The 17909-nt window shown below is 36.5% G+C and overlaps 1 protein-coding gene across 2 annotated transcripts in view; it reads right to left on the reverse strand.

The window, feature by feature from the left end:
* The window catches only part of MIPOL1 (mirror-image polydactyly 1), a 184528-nt gene that overhangs the window by 85777 nt on the left and 80842 nt on the right, over nt 1–17909 (reverse strand). For both annotated transcript variants that reach the window (XM_031064477.1, XM_031064474.1), the window contains exon 10: nt 11172–11279. In XM_031064477.1, coding sequence (XP_030920337.1) covers nt 11172–11279 — 108 coding nt within the window. The remainder of the gene's footprint in view (nt 1–11171; nt 11280–17909) is intronic.

Here is a 17909-nt window from a genome sequence, read left to right on the forward strand (position 1 = left end):
TGTGTGAACAACAAAGTTCACTTTTCCATTACACCTCTGCGTGACCACAGTCATGGAAGTCAAATCAGAACTTTCCTCTTATTTATGGGCAAAAGGGACTTTCAAAAGCTTCTCAGTGATCTAGGAGCACAAGTGGACTAACATCAAAAATGTGCCCTTGCACCAAACCAAATTAATAGATGGGAATTAAACATGATAGGCAAAATAATTCCTGACTCTAAGTGATGGCTAAGCACCAGGCTGCACTTGTCAGACATAGACATCTTTGAATTCACCTCACTCTAAAACCTGAAGTTGCTCACCTGGGAACAGGAGAGACGTCCAGACTGCAGTAAAACTAGAAATAACAACAAACATGTTGGACCTTGAAGCTTCTGAATCAAGGCCAGTCTGCAGCTTTACAACCATACCAAGACCTAATGTTTCAGTGTTTTCTTTCAGCATCTGTCCCCCTTTCTACTCTGAAGCACACTTCATATTATTTCTTGTATACAAAATGCTAGGAAAAGGCCCTCCAATTCTAAACAGATATCTGGACACACTTAAATGTACAAAGGCCAAATATTCCTTTTTAGTAAATACCAAAAATTCTGAAATGTTTATATTGATCCTTTATCCTATCCTTGGTTTCCTGTACCCAAGATCTAAAGTAGATTCTATCAATTCTGAGAGGTGCTTCAGATAAGGAGGTCATGGATGGGTCAGAGCAAGACCTTTGGTATTTAATGACCCTGTAGCTTGTCTTTTGCACAAGAGCTTAGGTTACTACCTTTTATATGTTTTATTGAAGGACAAATAACTCGCATGTCATCATGCATCCAGGCTCAAGATTTTGTTTACAGTTGCTGTTCAAACAAAACAGCATCATTTTCCTGTGCAGCATAAAAAATGAAGAGTGTATGGTATGACACTGAAAAAAATATTGAAAATTAAGATTTACCACACTTCTTTCTGCATGCATGGAGAACAGAACTCATACGGAGAATGAAAAAAATTTATGAAATAAAATATAATACATAACCATGATACTCCTCCTCTTCATTCATGAAATTTGATATCTCATCTCCAGCATAATTTAATACATTTAATATCATTTAATAACTTCAATAATGAAAAATACTTAACTTGGCTAAATATTTTTGGTATTTTAAAAATTTATTATGGTACAATGCTGATAGATATTTTGAAAGCTGCGCCAGCACAGATTACGCATAATGTTAATAGAAAGTGATGCTAAGGCTACCTTTAAACATAGCAGAAAGCAGTTACCTTTTTATGTAAAAAGTAAGTTCAGATTCAGAACCTCTGAATTTATTTGGAAATGTGTTTTATAGTATCTGAAAGTGGCAAATTAAGGAAGGAATACTAGTTTTCTTATAGTAAGTCTGATACATTAGGCTTCATGATTGCTTCAGAATTAGATGAACATATGGCCTTAATTCCTGATCCATGTAATCCTGAAATGAAGGTCCCTACTAGTAGGAAAGTAAAAGAATTTTTTTAATAACTGTTTGAAGTGCAGCAATACGACACCTCCTCAGAACTTAGAAAGGTACATAGTGGCATTACTGTTGACATTCTACTGGGCAGAAGGAAGGGAAAAATGAACCCAGGACTGGGGTGACAAATTATACCACTGGAGATGGTGACAAAGATTATAACTACAGTTAGAGTTTCTGATTTTGTCAGAACTCAGCTTTCCCCATAATCAGAGAATCATCACAGAGTCGTAAAGGTTGGAAGAGATATCTGTAGTCAAGTGCAACAATTAACTCAGCACTGCTGAGTCCACCACTAAACCATGACTCTAAGGACCACATCTGCACAGTTTTGAATAAGCAGCTTTCCTAAAATGACTGTGGTTTCTACAGTATGTTTTGCTTATGTATCAGACTCTGTGATTCTAATTACAAGATACTGCTGAATTTCAGTGTATTTTAGAACACACCATTCTTTTATCACAGGTTTAAGGCATGGCTGTCACCTCAATGGAGATAAGGAGTAAAAGAACAGGTAGCAGACAGCTTCATAATTGGCTACAGGATGCCTGTATAGTTTGTTTCATCTTCTCCAACTTCAGAACATCTCTATTTCAGAATACATATTTCTGGAATATATGTACCTAAGATCTAACCCAGGCCCATAAACTGTTCCAGTTTTGAGGTCCTTTAACAGAGTTTAGACAAAACCCTGCAGAACATTGAAATGTGGCAGACCATGTGGCAGTGTAACTCAGTAAGGAAAAAGCTACTAGAAAGTCAAATGTATCAATCATACAAAATGGGATCTGTTGTGCTATAAGGAAAAACAGGTGGGTGAAAACGTTAAGTATTTCTAAAATGCTAAACTAATATGCGCAATTACAGAATGGTTAATAAAAAAACATGGATGAGAGGTTCTTGTTGACATGGTCATAGAAACCTACTACCATGAAAGGGACGATATCTTGCATACCACAAATGATGAAGGGAAAGCAGCCTAAATAACTGCGAGAATGATACTCCGGATTTGATCACCTGAAACCACAATATGTATTCCAAGAACCTGCTGTATTAATCAGAAATAATACTTCTGGTAATCAGAAGTAGTACCACTGACTGACCTTATGGGAAGACAACTTCCCCCTATGAAATGGAAGCCAAAAAACAGAAGACTCGGCCAGAAGGTTTGAATGACTACATCATCACCAATGAGAAAGAGGGCTGTATGTGGTATATACAAACAGCTGATGTTTGAGATTGTCAGGAATAATCTGGTGCCAAGAGAGGTTTGAAAGCTGTCAAATAAAAAGCAACAGATCTGCATGGAATTGTTAGTGGAACACACAAAAGCTGGCATCAAACACCAAGTGTGGATGAGTAATGAATTCCTTAATGGTTAGAACTGAATCAAAGTTCAGTAAACATACCTGCTGTGGTTAAAAGATGTTCAGCATCTATTAACAGGAGAGAAGAAAGACTTACACTCCTCAGGCAAGATGAACAAACTGAGCCAAGACATTGCCTGTTCATTCTACCAAGATACATTCAGTGCCATTCTTGGGCAGCTGTTTACAGCAATATGAAGCATGCTAAAGAGGTACAGTTCTCTAGAGAAGCATTATTAATTATACAGATTCAACTCTTCCCAGGATGGACAACTATTGTTCACTCCTATGCATGTATTTGCTTTGAAATGACTCTTAAAGACTTGAGATCACAGTACGTAAGAAACACCAGTGTTTGGTCTTCTTTTATTTGAACAGAGTCCAAGAAATCCTGAGTAGCTGCTGTGCAGAGAACTGTACACACAGGGCTGACATGCCAGATGTGCAGTCAGTGAAAGGACAGCCTCAAAGGCACAGGAAGGTGGGTGGCATGGCTAGTGCAACCAAGGAAGTGAAGACATGAACTTGGGTATCTCTATTTGTGTCTTTCTATTTGAAAACAACCCAAGGTTTGAATACTTTCAAAATTCTGGCCCGCAGCAATGATTTAGTGAACCAAGAGCTGTACAAATATCCCTGCCATCTATCCACACAACCACTTAATGTCATCAGAAGCTGAAAATCATGCAAGTACCAATGTTACCAAACAATTTCTTTTCAACTCCCAGGCAGACATATAAAGCAGATTTATCGAACTCTGAAAGACTGTGTTTCTGAGCAACTTCCCTCCCAGTGAAGGGCAAACGTCTCATAATTTTATTCTCATGTTTTCCATCAGGGAAAAATATTTTACTATTTGCTTATGGCACATTTAAATAATTATTCTTACTTTAAGCTTCCTACACAAGATATTTTTGGTCAATGAATACAAACATCTATCAGAGCTAAAAAATTAGCTACCAGATGGGAGGAGACTAACAATGTTACTGCATTTGTGAACAACTTTCTGTCAAAACCTACATAACTAAATAAAGCCTGCTAGCTAGTCTTGATGGCTAAAAATCCAATTAATAAAGCTGGTCATGGATTGTGATACTAGTAGATCAGATTTCTGATTCATGGTCAAATACATACACTAAATAAATTACTTCCTGCCTATAAGGGATACACATAAGCAAACTGTTACACTCCTAAAATATATGACAGCAGATGAAGGAGAAACCCTTTGAGGCATCCCTTGAGGGTCTCCAGCTGCAAATGATGAAATTTGGCTCCAAAGAACAACTGGGTCCAAGGAAACTTCAAATGACTACTTTAAAGACCAGTCAACAAGTGCTCACATTTTTTCCACTGGGCTTGAGGAGGAATGTTGGTCACTGCAGGATTATATGAGTTATATTCTCCCTCTCTAGAAATACAGTTAACTTGGTGGGCTAACTGTCAGAGTCTGTAGCAACAGCATTTGGAGACATTGTAACTAAAAGATAAATGAACACAGAAAATTATTATGGAAGTGAAACATGGACAGAATGACTTCTGCAGGAGTTTCTGTGGCCTCACTTCAGCATTCGTTTATGGTACAATGCAACAGCTCACACTTATATCCTCTGAGGTGTATGGTGTTATTTAATAACAAGTCATAAAGTGACTAATCATTCTTCCAGCATGGATAAGAGCTGAACAGACTTGTGTCTAACCTCAGTGACATACTTTAAGAACTTGTGATTAAGTGTTTCTGGGTGCAGCAAAAGCAAAGCCTCTGTTCAGTGCAATTAAGATTGCGACTGTGTCTACCCTGTCTGATAAAGAGTCTAGGAAGCAGCAACGGAAGAAAAACGTTTGTGCATTCTTATTCATGTCCAGGTTGTCAGCAGCATGCTCCAAGTTCTACTAGTCTTTTATTTTCATCTCCACTATGCAAGTAAAAGCAATTTAATAATGAAAATGTCATCAAACATCCACTCTAAAAATTAGTAGTGATCTCATGTGCTTTATAACAAGTTTCATTGACAGGGTAGAAAATTTTTCTCTCACATTGCCCAGGCATTTAAATGAGGGCACATCCTGTGTTAGGGTAGGTACTGATGACAGAAAAGAATTCATTATGGCTTTCTACAACCTGAACAACTCTTCTGAAAGCTGAGTAAGAGAAATCATTCTTAGAAGAAGAAACCAAAGTACTGAAACAGCTCTTGCACAAAGTTAGAAATTGCTGCTTACTTTGACAAATCCTGTAGTATTTTATCCCCATGGAAGTTATTGGAAGAATAGCATGAAGAACCTTTCAGGATTAGCTGTAACAACATATTATTTGCTGGAGATAACCTCCTATAGCCTGGTAACTATTCCCATTGGTCCTGAAATGTTCCTTTAATTTTAGAAAAACATATACAGACCATAGGTAAATCCAAGCGCACAGTGTATCTCCTCTCACTGAGAGACGGATCTGCTATCTACTTCACCCCTTCCATTTCCAATATGAAGCTGGCATTCTATCTTCAAACACACCTATAAAATCATTTGCAAATGTGACAGCAGTCTTTTTTTCGAGATAGCAGCACATTATATCAGGATGAAAAGCATGGTTGCTTTTGGGTTAACTCCACAGAGTGAGCTCTTGAGCTGAGCTTTCACACATTGCTATTTTGTTAGATACAGAAGGAACAATGAACATTGGTCAGCGGAATTCATAACAAAATGTCTGAGAAAAGGGTGGATTGCCCAACATATGAATATTGCTGTGGTGATTAATTGAAAAAAACCTGAAAACCAACCACTCTAAATAAAAATCAACCTGTACCAAACAATAACACCATACTGACAGCTGGATCAATAGCAAGTTTTAAACTCTTTGCAGTGTCTAGTTACTTTGTAGCTAGGAGCTGAAGAAAGGTGTAACACTCATCTCACCAGTGGACAAGACTGCCATTCATCTGCTAGCTACAACATAGAGGCAAACCAGCAGCTGTTCCCCATCAGTCCCACAGCACTGCAGTAACTACAGCATGACAGCCACAAGAGCTGAAGGTGGCAGAGGGGGGCTCTGCATGTGGCTGAGCCTTGACACATCCCAAACTCACATTCCAGTGGTCCGATGAATTAATGTCATCTCTGCTGCCCCATGTAAAACTATTATGAAAGGAAGAAATTAATAACTATTAAAATGTAAAAATTGTATGGTGTACTGGAATTTGAATACAAGAGATTGAAATCTCTTGATTTGCCATCACTGATTCAGACAAGTTTCCCTGGATTATGTTTCAAAAGCATGTGTCTCTGTTGAAATCAGAGGCTCTATAGCCATAAACCAGCTCTAAACTTATTAAACTTATGAAACTTCAGCTCTGAAGCACCAAACCTAAAACCAGTTAGAATTAGTTTTTGCAAATAAAGGCCACATCACCTGAAAGGACTTTTTTTCCATATTGTATGCCTCAATAGCACGAATAGCATGTGCTTTTCAACAGTAGCAAACATTTTATATTTCATGTTAAGGCTTTTGAAAATTTTTTAAGCTCTTATAACATCAGAATCTCTTGTGACGATGCCTTCCATGGATGACAGGTTGACCAGTCAGCTCAACTTGTTTCTGTGGTAGATGTTGTCAAATAGGTATGGAAAAATGGTTTCTACTCTAAGAATCTGGGAAATTCTGGGAATCAAAAAGAACTTAATTCAATTTATGAAAGGCATCAAGGAATACTTAAATTCAGTATTCTAAAGTGGCTTCTTCACAGTCATCATCACTGGAACAACTACCAAACTGCTATGCCAAATCTCTATAATTGAGATTTCCTGCTCTTGACCTGATTCATACATGTCAGCAGAAAGTACATGATATCAGGCACAGTTGCTTTACAATACTATTGTAGACAAACTTCTGATGGCTCTTTCAGGTCACTTTTTTGGCTCTAACTCTTTTATATTCTTAATAAAACTATGAAAGCATGTAGGATAAATTCTACAAAAAATCACAGCTAAAAAGAAAGGCAGACATTACAAAAAAAAAAGCCAATCATAACAAAAGATGTAACATCTCAACTGGCTTGAAGGAGATTAATAACCCTCACAAGTTCTAATGACATCATAATGGAGCAACCTCATTTAGTCAGTAAAGGTCACGTGATTTGTATATCACCATAAAATAATCCTCTTCTTTTCAAAAGTTTGCCTTGAAGAGATAAAACTAGTATGTCTTTCTAATCTTTAAAGTAGATTAATAGCTGTTTTGAGAAGAATATAGTACCTAATTAGAAACGACAAAATAGAGAAGGCCTGTGGAAAAAAATAAAGTTTCCTCTCTCTATTTTAGTCAAATTCAGTTAAACATTTTTCATGAAATTTCACATTAAATTATTGGTTTCACAAGAATGATTTCCTATTCTCCTTCAACTCAGTAAAGAAGACATGTACACTGGCAAAATTTTTATTTTTCTTTAGAAAAAAATGTTTAGTGAAAACTCTGAATTTGAAAATTACACACTACAAAGCTAACAATAGTAAAATGAACGAATATTTGAAAAATAATGAAGAAGCAGCAATTCTTCCACTTTTCAATGTTTAATGGAATCACTTGTTTCTGTGTATTATGGGAATACATTTATCAGAATCAGTAGAGACCAAATGTTAATTATGAAGTCCAAGCAAAAATGAATAATCTCACATATAGACCTTGACACATTAGAACTGCAAAGCACTCTCAGATCTTATTTTATGAAAATGTACTAAGAGCGCAAATGTATAGACCCTTAGGAAGCAATTATCCCAAAAAGATTTAGCTATAATTCAATGTGAAATATAATAAGAGATTTTAAAAAATGGTTTCACAAAGAAGAGGATTATTTTACTTTAACTATGGAAATAGGGGCCTGCATGCTTCTCTGCATGACCTCTGTGCAGCTGTGGGCATTGCCTGAAGGGAAGATTTGAAACTGGTCTTTTCAGTCAATTAATACAATCCCCTATGACCAATAAGAATATTATAAAAAGTAGAGGTGCCAGTTTGATATGTGGGGCTGAATGGCCCACAATACTATAAGGAATTTTCTATGCAATAAATACATTAAATATGGAAATTCTAAATCACATACTACTAACATGTACACAGAGGTTAGTTAAGAAGAGCTATCTCACCAAGATGTGCAGATGTTATATGGCACAGCAAGATGAAATAGCATGTTACAATGTGCACTGCATGCCTTCTGTGTCATATGTTTTATTTGTCATATTATCCTCAGATGTGACATGGAATCTAAATGTGTAAAAAACAAAAATCCGCAAAAGAGTGATTTCATCATCCTTGTGATTTCCAGATCCCAAACCTAGCCAAATTACTGCTGCCACACACCTCCCACAGTTATAATGTGTCTCCCTGCCTCTTTGCCTCACTCCTGACTATGGATGGCTACTGTCTCAAACAAGGGTGGCACAGCCCTGTGAGTTGATATACTGAAAAATAAATCTGAAAGCTTGCAGATTATTTTACCTAATAGACCCTAACATCAGTGGACTGAAATTGGTTGCTTGTGGATTGCTCTTACATTGTTCTCCTTCCAAGCAACTCACTACTGTGAGATGATTTTAAAAAGTAAAAACAAACAAAAAAAAACCAAACAAAAAAACAACAACAACAAAAAAACAAACCAAAAAAAAAAAAGAAAAAAAAAAGAAAGCCATTGCGTTTTGTTCTTAAGTGTATTTCAGGGTCCCATAGAGATAATGATCTCATCTTTTATCACAAACTTTCCCACCATTCCTAATCTAGCTGATCCTGATTACTTTATTTTTATGCAGTTAAGATTGCAAATATGCCTGCACCACAATTAATGTTTACACTTCTATTACTCCCTTAAGAAAATCCAAAGCAGATCAAACTCCTCATCCAGAGGATACATCTTTTGCCAAACTGAATCAACAGATTGCCTCAATGTTAATTAAGTGTAAGAGAATAAGGAAAATTACAGCTTTTTAAAAAAAACTTCCTTGATACAAACTTTCCTGGACAGACTCAGAAGAAATACCTGGATTCCTTCTGCCGGACAGGTTAATAATACATAGCACAGTTTTCATGTGGAGGTGGTTAAAATAAAAGTAATTCCTTGGATTGTGGTGACAATAAAAGCTGAGCTGATATTTATCCTGTACCACAGAGACAGATGACGTGTCCCATTCCACTAAAAATGGACAAATGCCCAGAAGGTGCTCTGAAGTGGAGAGGGGACAGGATGGGATGCTTGGGTCTGTACCTGCACTCTGTGTGCAGCCTTGCAAGAGCTACTGAGTGCATACAAGAGGCAGGAGGTGACAGCCAAGAACATGAGGGTTTCTCAGGGGCAGTGACATGCCACAGGGCTCTGGCTGGCCATTTCTTTCTGTGGGAGCTGTGCTGCTGACAGCAGCAGGAGCACCCTAGCCATTTGCAGCCAGTCCCAGAGCCTGACCAAACCCACTCCTAAGCAAGTCACTGACCTGACTTCCCTCCTTGCTGGACATCAGTTTTCCAGGCTGTGGTTACACTATAAGTGGGTGATAAGCTTTTCATTTACATGAGGTCAGGATGCATGCTCATGTGCTGTATATCAAAGCTAACTACCATTGGCAATATTTCATTGGGGCATTTTAAAGTTTTTGAGGTCAAGAATCCAACCTGGCCTTTAAAAAATATTCCAAAGGACCTGTCGTCACTGTAGGCAACAGTAATTTGAACTGAGACTAACTCTACGAAGCTACAATATTAAAAAAGTTCAACTTTAAAAAAATTGAAAAGTGGTTTTTTTCCCTCCTCAGACTCTCATCTCTAAGAGACTATGATCAATTAACCTTTAACTTTGAAAAATAAAAAAATTCCTGTGACAGTCAGAAATGAAATTCTTTAAAGATTAGGTGCTGGGAGAGCAATATCAGGCTTAGAATGAAATCCTAGTAACGCTCTGAACTATCAAATCACTTCTTGCTCTGAAAATATAATTATTCTGTAAGTGTTATGTCAGACAATATTAAATGCAAAAAGCGTAGCTTAAATAAAACTTTTTTTCTAGAAGAAAGGCTCTCTGCACAATATTTTTGATGACACAGAAAAAACAAGTCAGCATGCAATTAATGAAAAACAATACTATGTTCAATAAGTAGCATGCTTGGCAAGCACTTTTAGTGACACCAGATTTAAAAGAATGCTGTTATTGCAGTCACAAACAGCCCCTGAATGTTTATGATCTCCATTTCTAGTCATCTGATTGCACATCTGATTTTGCAATATTCACTGTAGATTTTGATGGCAATTATAAACCCATGGAATATATAGCATTTGTGTGGCACACAGCCTTTCTCAATTTTTTATTATTATATTTATTGTTTTTCTTAGTGTGAAATGTCAAACTACACAAGCATTTAACCTATTCTTATACTTTGCTTCGGTCATGTTGTTGTATGTATAATGATGTTTCCCAAATAAATTTAAAAAAAAATAGAAAAAAGGAGGCAGAGGAAAATCTATCTGTAAGTGAGATAACTTTGGATCTTACTGTCTAAATAAAACAGTTTTAAAATGACAACACAGTATAAACAGAATAACTTCTGTATTTGTATTGTATCTCCACTACTGATAAAAGAGATTTTTAAGAATGAAGTGGCTGAAGAGGTGTGCACAATGCTTGCACATCTTACCTGGCATAGTCTGTTAACCTGGCTAGCAGTGAGATTGCAGGCTAGGTAGCTGTCAATTCCACTGACATTACAATTTCCCTTTCTCAAAGCAGCAATAACCTGTCACTTTACCCTGTCCTTTCTCTGACCCTCTCCCGCCTCTCTGCTCATTTTTATTCTTATTGACAAGACTTATTATTCCTCTTCCCAATTCCAAGTAGCTACCCTTTTGCAAATAGTAGTATCAACTATGTGGTCACTAGTAGTATCGGTCAACAATGTTATTAATATAGCACACACTGCTGGGAGCAGATCAAACAGCCATGCTTTAAAATATTAGTTTTGCAAAGGTACCACGAGGCAAATAATTGCAGTTTTCTTCACCTTATACAACGTAATATTGCAAGGACAGATCTCAAGAATTTAGTGTTAATTACTAGCCCAATAATTTGGAGGATATGTTATGTTTTTCTTGTTGCTTTCAAACTCAAAATAAAATAAAACCATAACAGAAGGGTGCTGTATCTGTGTTTAAAGAAGCAGTTGTTGGCAAACACCATAGCTCACTTCTGCCGAAATGTACACAACTGATATATGCAGCCCAGAAAGCTGGCACCAGGGGCTTACAACCTTAATTTGCCTGCAAGAAGAAATGGAGATTTACCTTCAGAGCACGTTCTTGATTGTTTTCAGCAGTCATATGTCTCGTGTTGTTTGCTGAAGTCTGGTTCTGCTCTTTCAGATGATGAAGCTCCTGCTCCAGCCGTTTGCACTGCAACGAGGAAAGAATCCCATTAAGCAGAGGAGTGTGGGCATATTTTTTTTCAACAAGCCAAAAGACTTACCATAAATAACCCCATCACCATTTCTGCAGTAGTGAAAGCATCAGAGAAAAGCAAGTTACAATCCCAGACAGTACTAAAGATACATTTTTAAAATGTGCATCATTATTCAGTTTCTTCTGGGTCCAAAAGTATGCCAAAAATGCTATGTATCAGATAAGATATTTATCAGAATGTTGGGTTGAATTTCTGCTCCTAGTTATGCCAATATATGGCTAGATTTTGGCTTTTATGTATTAAGTAGATGTAAAGGAAAGAACTGATCCCTTTTGAAATGCAAGCAAATGAAAGACGCTCCTCCCAAATCAAGGATCCAGCCTTTTATTAGAAAATACAGATGAAATTTTTAGATTTGTATTTTTTCATACTAAGAGGTTACGCTAATTCTCCAAGATTGTTTTCTTTAAATATTTAACTTAATGACAAAAAATGAGAAAATTAGCACTTGCTACTGTGTGCCTATACATGTAGACTTACTGCTGTCTGCTGAGCATTTATTTTAATGATTAAAAATCTGCAAGTTAAAACCAAATTATATTTTGCTCTTTTTTACGTTAACTATAAATAGGTCTTCCTCAGTTCCTTGGTTTGAAAGAGCAATTAGTTGTCCGCAAACAGTTCTTTGCCTTACAAAAAAACCCTGTTCTAAAAAAAAAAAAAAAAAAAAAAACCAAACCCAAAAAGAAAACAAAGTAGACAAAGTACCAAGAAGATATATGGGAATAACTGATAGAATTAGGGAAAAGCATTTTACAAAAAAGTATTACAAGCCAGTAGTTTGAATATGATCACCAAAGCCCACAGCTAGCAGACTGTCGGAATGAAAAACAATTGATAAAAAATATTTTAACACATACTTTCTGAAAACACTAGCAAATAAGAGTAAGAATTGTGCTATAATGCATGTAAGCATTGCCATCTCAAAAGACCTGGAAATGTCAGTCTCTCATGGTGTCTTGGTGACTGTGGACAACATAGAACTGAGCTTCCCATCATATATATGCACCCTATTCCTGAGCAATTCAGTATATGGGACAATGAAGCCTGGCTTGTGTAAACTCTAAAAAAAGAAAAACCATGAAACAGAAAGCTTCAGAAGTGAAAAAATTACAAATCAGGTCTAAGTAAAACAACGAATGCTACAGGATCTTGAGACAGAAATTTAAAGACATGCCACCACATACAATTTGTAAACACAAAATAAGACCTAAAAATTTACTGCTCATCAGGTATCCAGTATAGTATATAAACCAGAATGATCCAATCCTCTATTTAAATAAATTTTAAACATTTGTAGGAGCCGAAAAGTACTATTAAAAATTCCATTAACATACTTGTTATATTTCATTACTTCTGCTAGAAATCTCAGCTTATTTCTAATAGGATTGCCTATTTTAAAGGCAGTGAATTTTTCTGGCCTAGTACATTCTCTCAATGTTTGTTGTAAACTTTCTTAATGTACTCAATGCACTTAATGTTCTTAAATTTCATTTTTATTTCAAGAAAAAATACATTTTCCCACAGATCGGGTAATATAGAAAAAATATTAAGATACATTTGATTGTAAGTATTTTCACATACTCAAGATATTTAACATCTGTGTTATCACACATACACACACACACACACACACACACACAAAATCACAAATCACAGAATCCCAGATGTAACTCATTTTCCATGTCCAGCATGAAAACTATGTGCTTGCAGACATGAAGGTGCTGCTAAAACTATTGAAGAACTAAACACAGATTATGGGGTTTTTTTGTTAGCAACATTTTTTTCCTTGGCTTATGTGATCTAAACACCATTAAAAAAAAATCAATCAACCACTGCAGGCACTATACATTACATCATGTATGATCACCAGGACACTCACTTTTCTGCTTTGCCAACATTCTTCTTCAAAACAGTGTTTTGGAATCCACAATTTGACAGCAACACAAGTTTATGTAGAGTAAATATTATTTAAAAGACTAAAATCTCAAATTACCTTTAAAACCTGAATTTATAATCATGTTATTGTCTTGATTCCAAAAGGCATGTGAAAATATGCTAAAAGCAAAACCTAACAACATGAATACATGAGAAAAGATCTTGGTGTACAGAGCAGATTGTACCACTGAGAGCATGGGTGCAATCTTAATTCTGCTCTCCACTCCACTCCTGTGAAGACAGGAGTGAAATAAACAGCAGCAGTGGGACTCAAGGATTTTGCAGAACACAGAACAAGTACAGTAAAGATGCAACACAGGTAACTTAAATTGATAAACCTCCCTATCAAGTCAACCTTGATATGATTACATTTACATCAAACTTGGGAACATTTTGTAATTTCTCTTACATTTCATTTCTACTGAGAGTGTTGATATCTGAAAAAAAAACCCGAGTCATTTTCAGCTAGTATACTGCTTGAATTCCATTTGGTACATCATTGAAAGAAATGGTGATCTAGTTTGACCTTTGCATCAAATTGTTTTATTTTGTTGGAAACAATGCATTAATAGAAGATATTCTGATTATTCTTGGATGTTTAGGAAGTAAAATCTTCAATTACCCTCTTTGTGAAAGCATTATAATAATAGTCTTAGCAACACTGTATATGTCTCAATAAAATGTTATACTTTACAGCTTTGATATCTGAGCTACTTTGAAAATAATAAATCAGCATTCTAAAGGCAAGCACTCCTTTTCATAAGAGCAGAAGCATGTGAAATTTTAGTGTAACCTTGCTGTAAAGTTTTAAAAATAGAATTTAAAACAATGCAGCCCTTCTATTCATTTGAGCCAACATTTTTTGAATTCTGTGTCACTAGTTGTTAGTAAGGTCCAGTAAAAATAGAAGTTCTTTAAAAGAACATGTGTTTTTATTGGTTCACTCCAGGCCTCTAAAATGCCAACAGCTGCAAGTAAGAAACTGAATTTCCTTCTAAAAACATATATAAAAATACTTTTTGGAGCACAGTGAAGAGAAGACATCATCCAACTTGGTACTGACAAAAAGGAAATGTTGGATGTATCCTTTTAAGAAAGCTGAAAGCTAAAGGAAGTGTTTAATTTGAGATACTATGTCTAAACTCTGTTATCTCAAACTTGCAATAACTCACACTTGGGAAAACTTCAAACAGACAATATATTCTGTGCAACACAGGTTACCTAAACATTGGATCTGAGGTTTAATTGTGCCCCTAAATACAAATTCCCATGAGTTCAACACGTTATGAAATACTGACTGTCAATTGAGAAAACTAGTTTCCTATCTCAGATACTTTGAGCACATCAAGGAATACAGGAACAGTGTGGACACATCTCAGTGAGAAAATGTCTCGATCAGAACACTGATGACCTTGCCGAGTAAAGGATATTAAAGCCTCAGAAATGGGAGCATAATTTTATAAAGGTATCACACAAACAACTTACTTACTAAGAATTAACTTTACTATGTGGTCTACTGTGTGCATTCACAGTTCTGTAGCTGGAGAGGCAATTTAGACAATTGAAGGTACAAAAAACCCATCCCCAAAATCAATCCTGACAAAAATTTCCTCTCTTCTTTCAAACCCACAGATCTGTTCTCCTCTCTGAAAGTATTTCCCCCCAAAAGTCTCCTTAGCTAGCCTGAATCAGGTGATAACGTACTTGACAGACAGTGAACCTCATTAAACCTACTCCAAGTGTTCCTTGAGCAACCATCACTGCCCAGCTGACAGTTGTCAGTACAACATCATCCATTCCCTGCAACAGGGCCTCAATCTTCTCTTTAACTGTATTTCCACCATGCAACTCTTCTAAATGCATGCAGTCTCTTGAAACAAATACCTCTGTACTCAGCATAGGATACATCACAAGCAGCTAAGACACAAAATGAAAAGCAAAGCAGGTGACATACCAAAAGGATAAGAAGAGATTCAGCCAGGAAAGCAAGGATAGACAGCAAGTAAACATGTCCTTCCCTCCCATCTTAAAATGTAAATGATTAGGCTACTGTTGAGTCTTTTTTAATGAGCATCAGGTAACAGGACTCAGCAGAATGAGGATATTTGTGAGAGGCACTGGTTCAAGCTGCAGTGGGTGCTGACCCCTTTCAGTGACTCCCCAGGTGGGAGTGTTGGAACACCAAAGGGAAAATCCCGACAAACTGAAAAAGGAGCATCTGCTAAAAGGGACATTGATAGAGAGGTCAAGAAATGGACCAGGAGAATATCACTGAGTAAAATCCATGAGGCCCACCCAGAAAGTGACTTGTTAAAAGACAGCCTCAGCTCCAGTTATACAAAAGGAGTAAAGATGGTTTACCTTGAATCAAGTATTTCAGAAGATAGAAAAATCAATGCAAATAACCACTTAATAGTGTTTGGCCTTTACTAGAAAATGAGGTTGCATTAACATATCAAACATAACTTTAGCACTTGTATAAACAAATCATCTTTAACATGCTGTCAGCTTTTCAGCATTTTCTTCTTCAACTTGTACCTGTAACATGTTAACATAGTGTTACAGTGCCTGCCACATCTACACAGATTGATGAGTTATTTTTTGATTGTTATTTAACATGATCCTTCAGTGAGGTGTTCTCAAAGTAAAAGGTTCAGACATTACACAAAAGTAAAGAAAAACCTGCAAGCCACTGGAGAAATAATGTTAGTAGGGATAAAGATGGAATACAGCAAAGCAAAACATTGAGCAGACGGGCCTCCTGTCCCCACCCATGTGGTCCCTTGTGTAATTTGTATGAAGACACCTATGCCCAGAGGTTTCATGCAGAAGCCTGTTTAACTCTGCACATCTTAGGTCAATCAGGCTGCTTTCAAAATGTTCAAATTTTGCTACACCAGGGTCCCTCGCTTTCATCTCATTGAAATAGGATAGTAATGTCAGATGAATTTCTCATTTTGTATTTCAGCACAGATGTGACCCAGGAAAGGGTACTGTCACACTACCTGGCTCAGGAAGCAACAGCTAAAACTGAATATAACAGAAAACTGTAACACTTCCTTACTATAAATGCAGTCCTGGTGGTTATTTAATCCCATTACATCTATATTTGATTTTAATATTACTGTATGGCATATAATATTTTTCATTGTCTTTCATTAGAAGGAATCCAAACTAACCTCTCCTGAACTTATGGCAATATGCTAGGGGGAAATAAGTCAACACATTATGCCATTTATATGCTAGGGAAAAAGGAAAGGAATTGATTTGTCTCTGTTATTAAAGGTATGGGGGTCAAAGTCTAATGAAACAAATGTACTAATATGAGGCAAAATTCTACAGTAAGTTCTTTCCTCAATTCTGAATATTATTTGTCTTATTCAATTAGTACATAGAAAAGATAATATTTCATTAGAATACATTTTTTTATCTAAAATCCTTATCAAAACTTGCAGTGCTTACAAACTTGAAAATCATCACTGGCATAAAACACACAAGAGTACACTTGAGGAGCTTGCTGAAAAAAGCCACAGTGCCTAGATGAAGGCACTGTAACGTGCTTGTACCTGTGCTGACCTGAGTGAGGTCAGGCTGGTGAGGCAGTGGATCTTTGGTCCTACCAGATCGCAATAGGCAGTCGCAGGAGGCCTCCCTAGTTTAAAAATACATAATCACAGTCTCCCACAAATAGCTTAATTCTGTCATTAAACTTAAGGTAACATATTTTTATTCAAGTCACACAAAAATCAAAAGTGAGTGCTAAGTCACTCACTCTGGGTCAGCCAGTGCATAATTACTTGATTGCATATCAGTGCCTTCACTTCAAACACTGAGTACTCTGCCACATTCTGTGGACTTTTATGCACGAAGACCTTGCTCAACTGCAATTCTCAGTTACTGAAGTAGTGTGAAATAAAAGTAACCTAGCTCCTACTGAATAACTTGGGAAAATGGCTTAGGTTCTCCAAATTCTGGGAAAGTCAGAGTCCAGCTGAATGGCAGAACTATTTTCCCACATGCATTTTTTTTCCTTTACGCATTTTAAGTAAAATGTTCATGAGCAAAGTAAGTGACACACCATACATTGATGGAAAATGCATCAATATGAATGCACCAATATCAATGAAAGATAAGTTTATGGGGTACAGAGATCTACTACTACACAGCACAATACTTCCTGAAGTGATAAAGTGCATCTATGTTTTGAAATTAGTTAACACATATTCATTGCAGTGAACAAGTGAAGTACAAATAATTATTCCAGACATAAAATATGAAACAGATGAAGAAACAAAGCTACTTTTTCACCTATTATATTTTGAAGTCTTCACCTGTGGAAACCTAAATGCAATAAATAAGCATGTGAAGCAAACAAAACCAATTCAACTGATTCTTCTCTTAGTCAGCTGTTTTGTTCACCTTTTCTTACTTTGTTTATAATGATCTGTACTTCAGACTGGCTCCCAGCTCAAATATGTCAAACGGAACGCAAGCGTCCTCACTCTGACTGCCCTTCTTCCCCCTCCCCTCAATATTTTTTTTTAACAGTCTGCCCCTTGTCCCAAATTCATCACAATTTCTGGAGAGGCAAACATCTTGCACCGCTTGGATGCTATACACTCTTT

This window comes from Geospiza fortis, unplaced genomic scaffold (assembly GCF_000277835.1).
Source record: "Geospiza fortis unplaced genomic scaffold, GeoFor_1.0 scaffold54, whole genome shotgun sequence".
Taxonomy (NCBI): Eukaryota; Metazoa; Chordata; class Aves; order Passeriformes; family Thraupidae; genus Geospiza; species Geospiza fortis.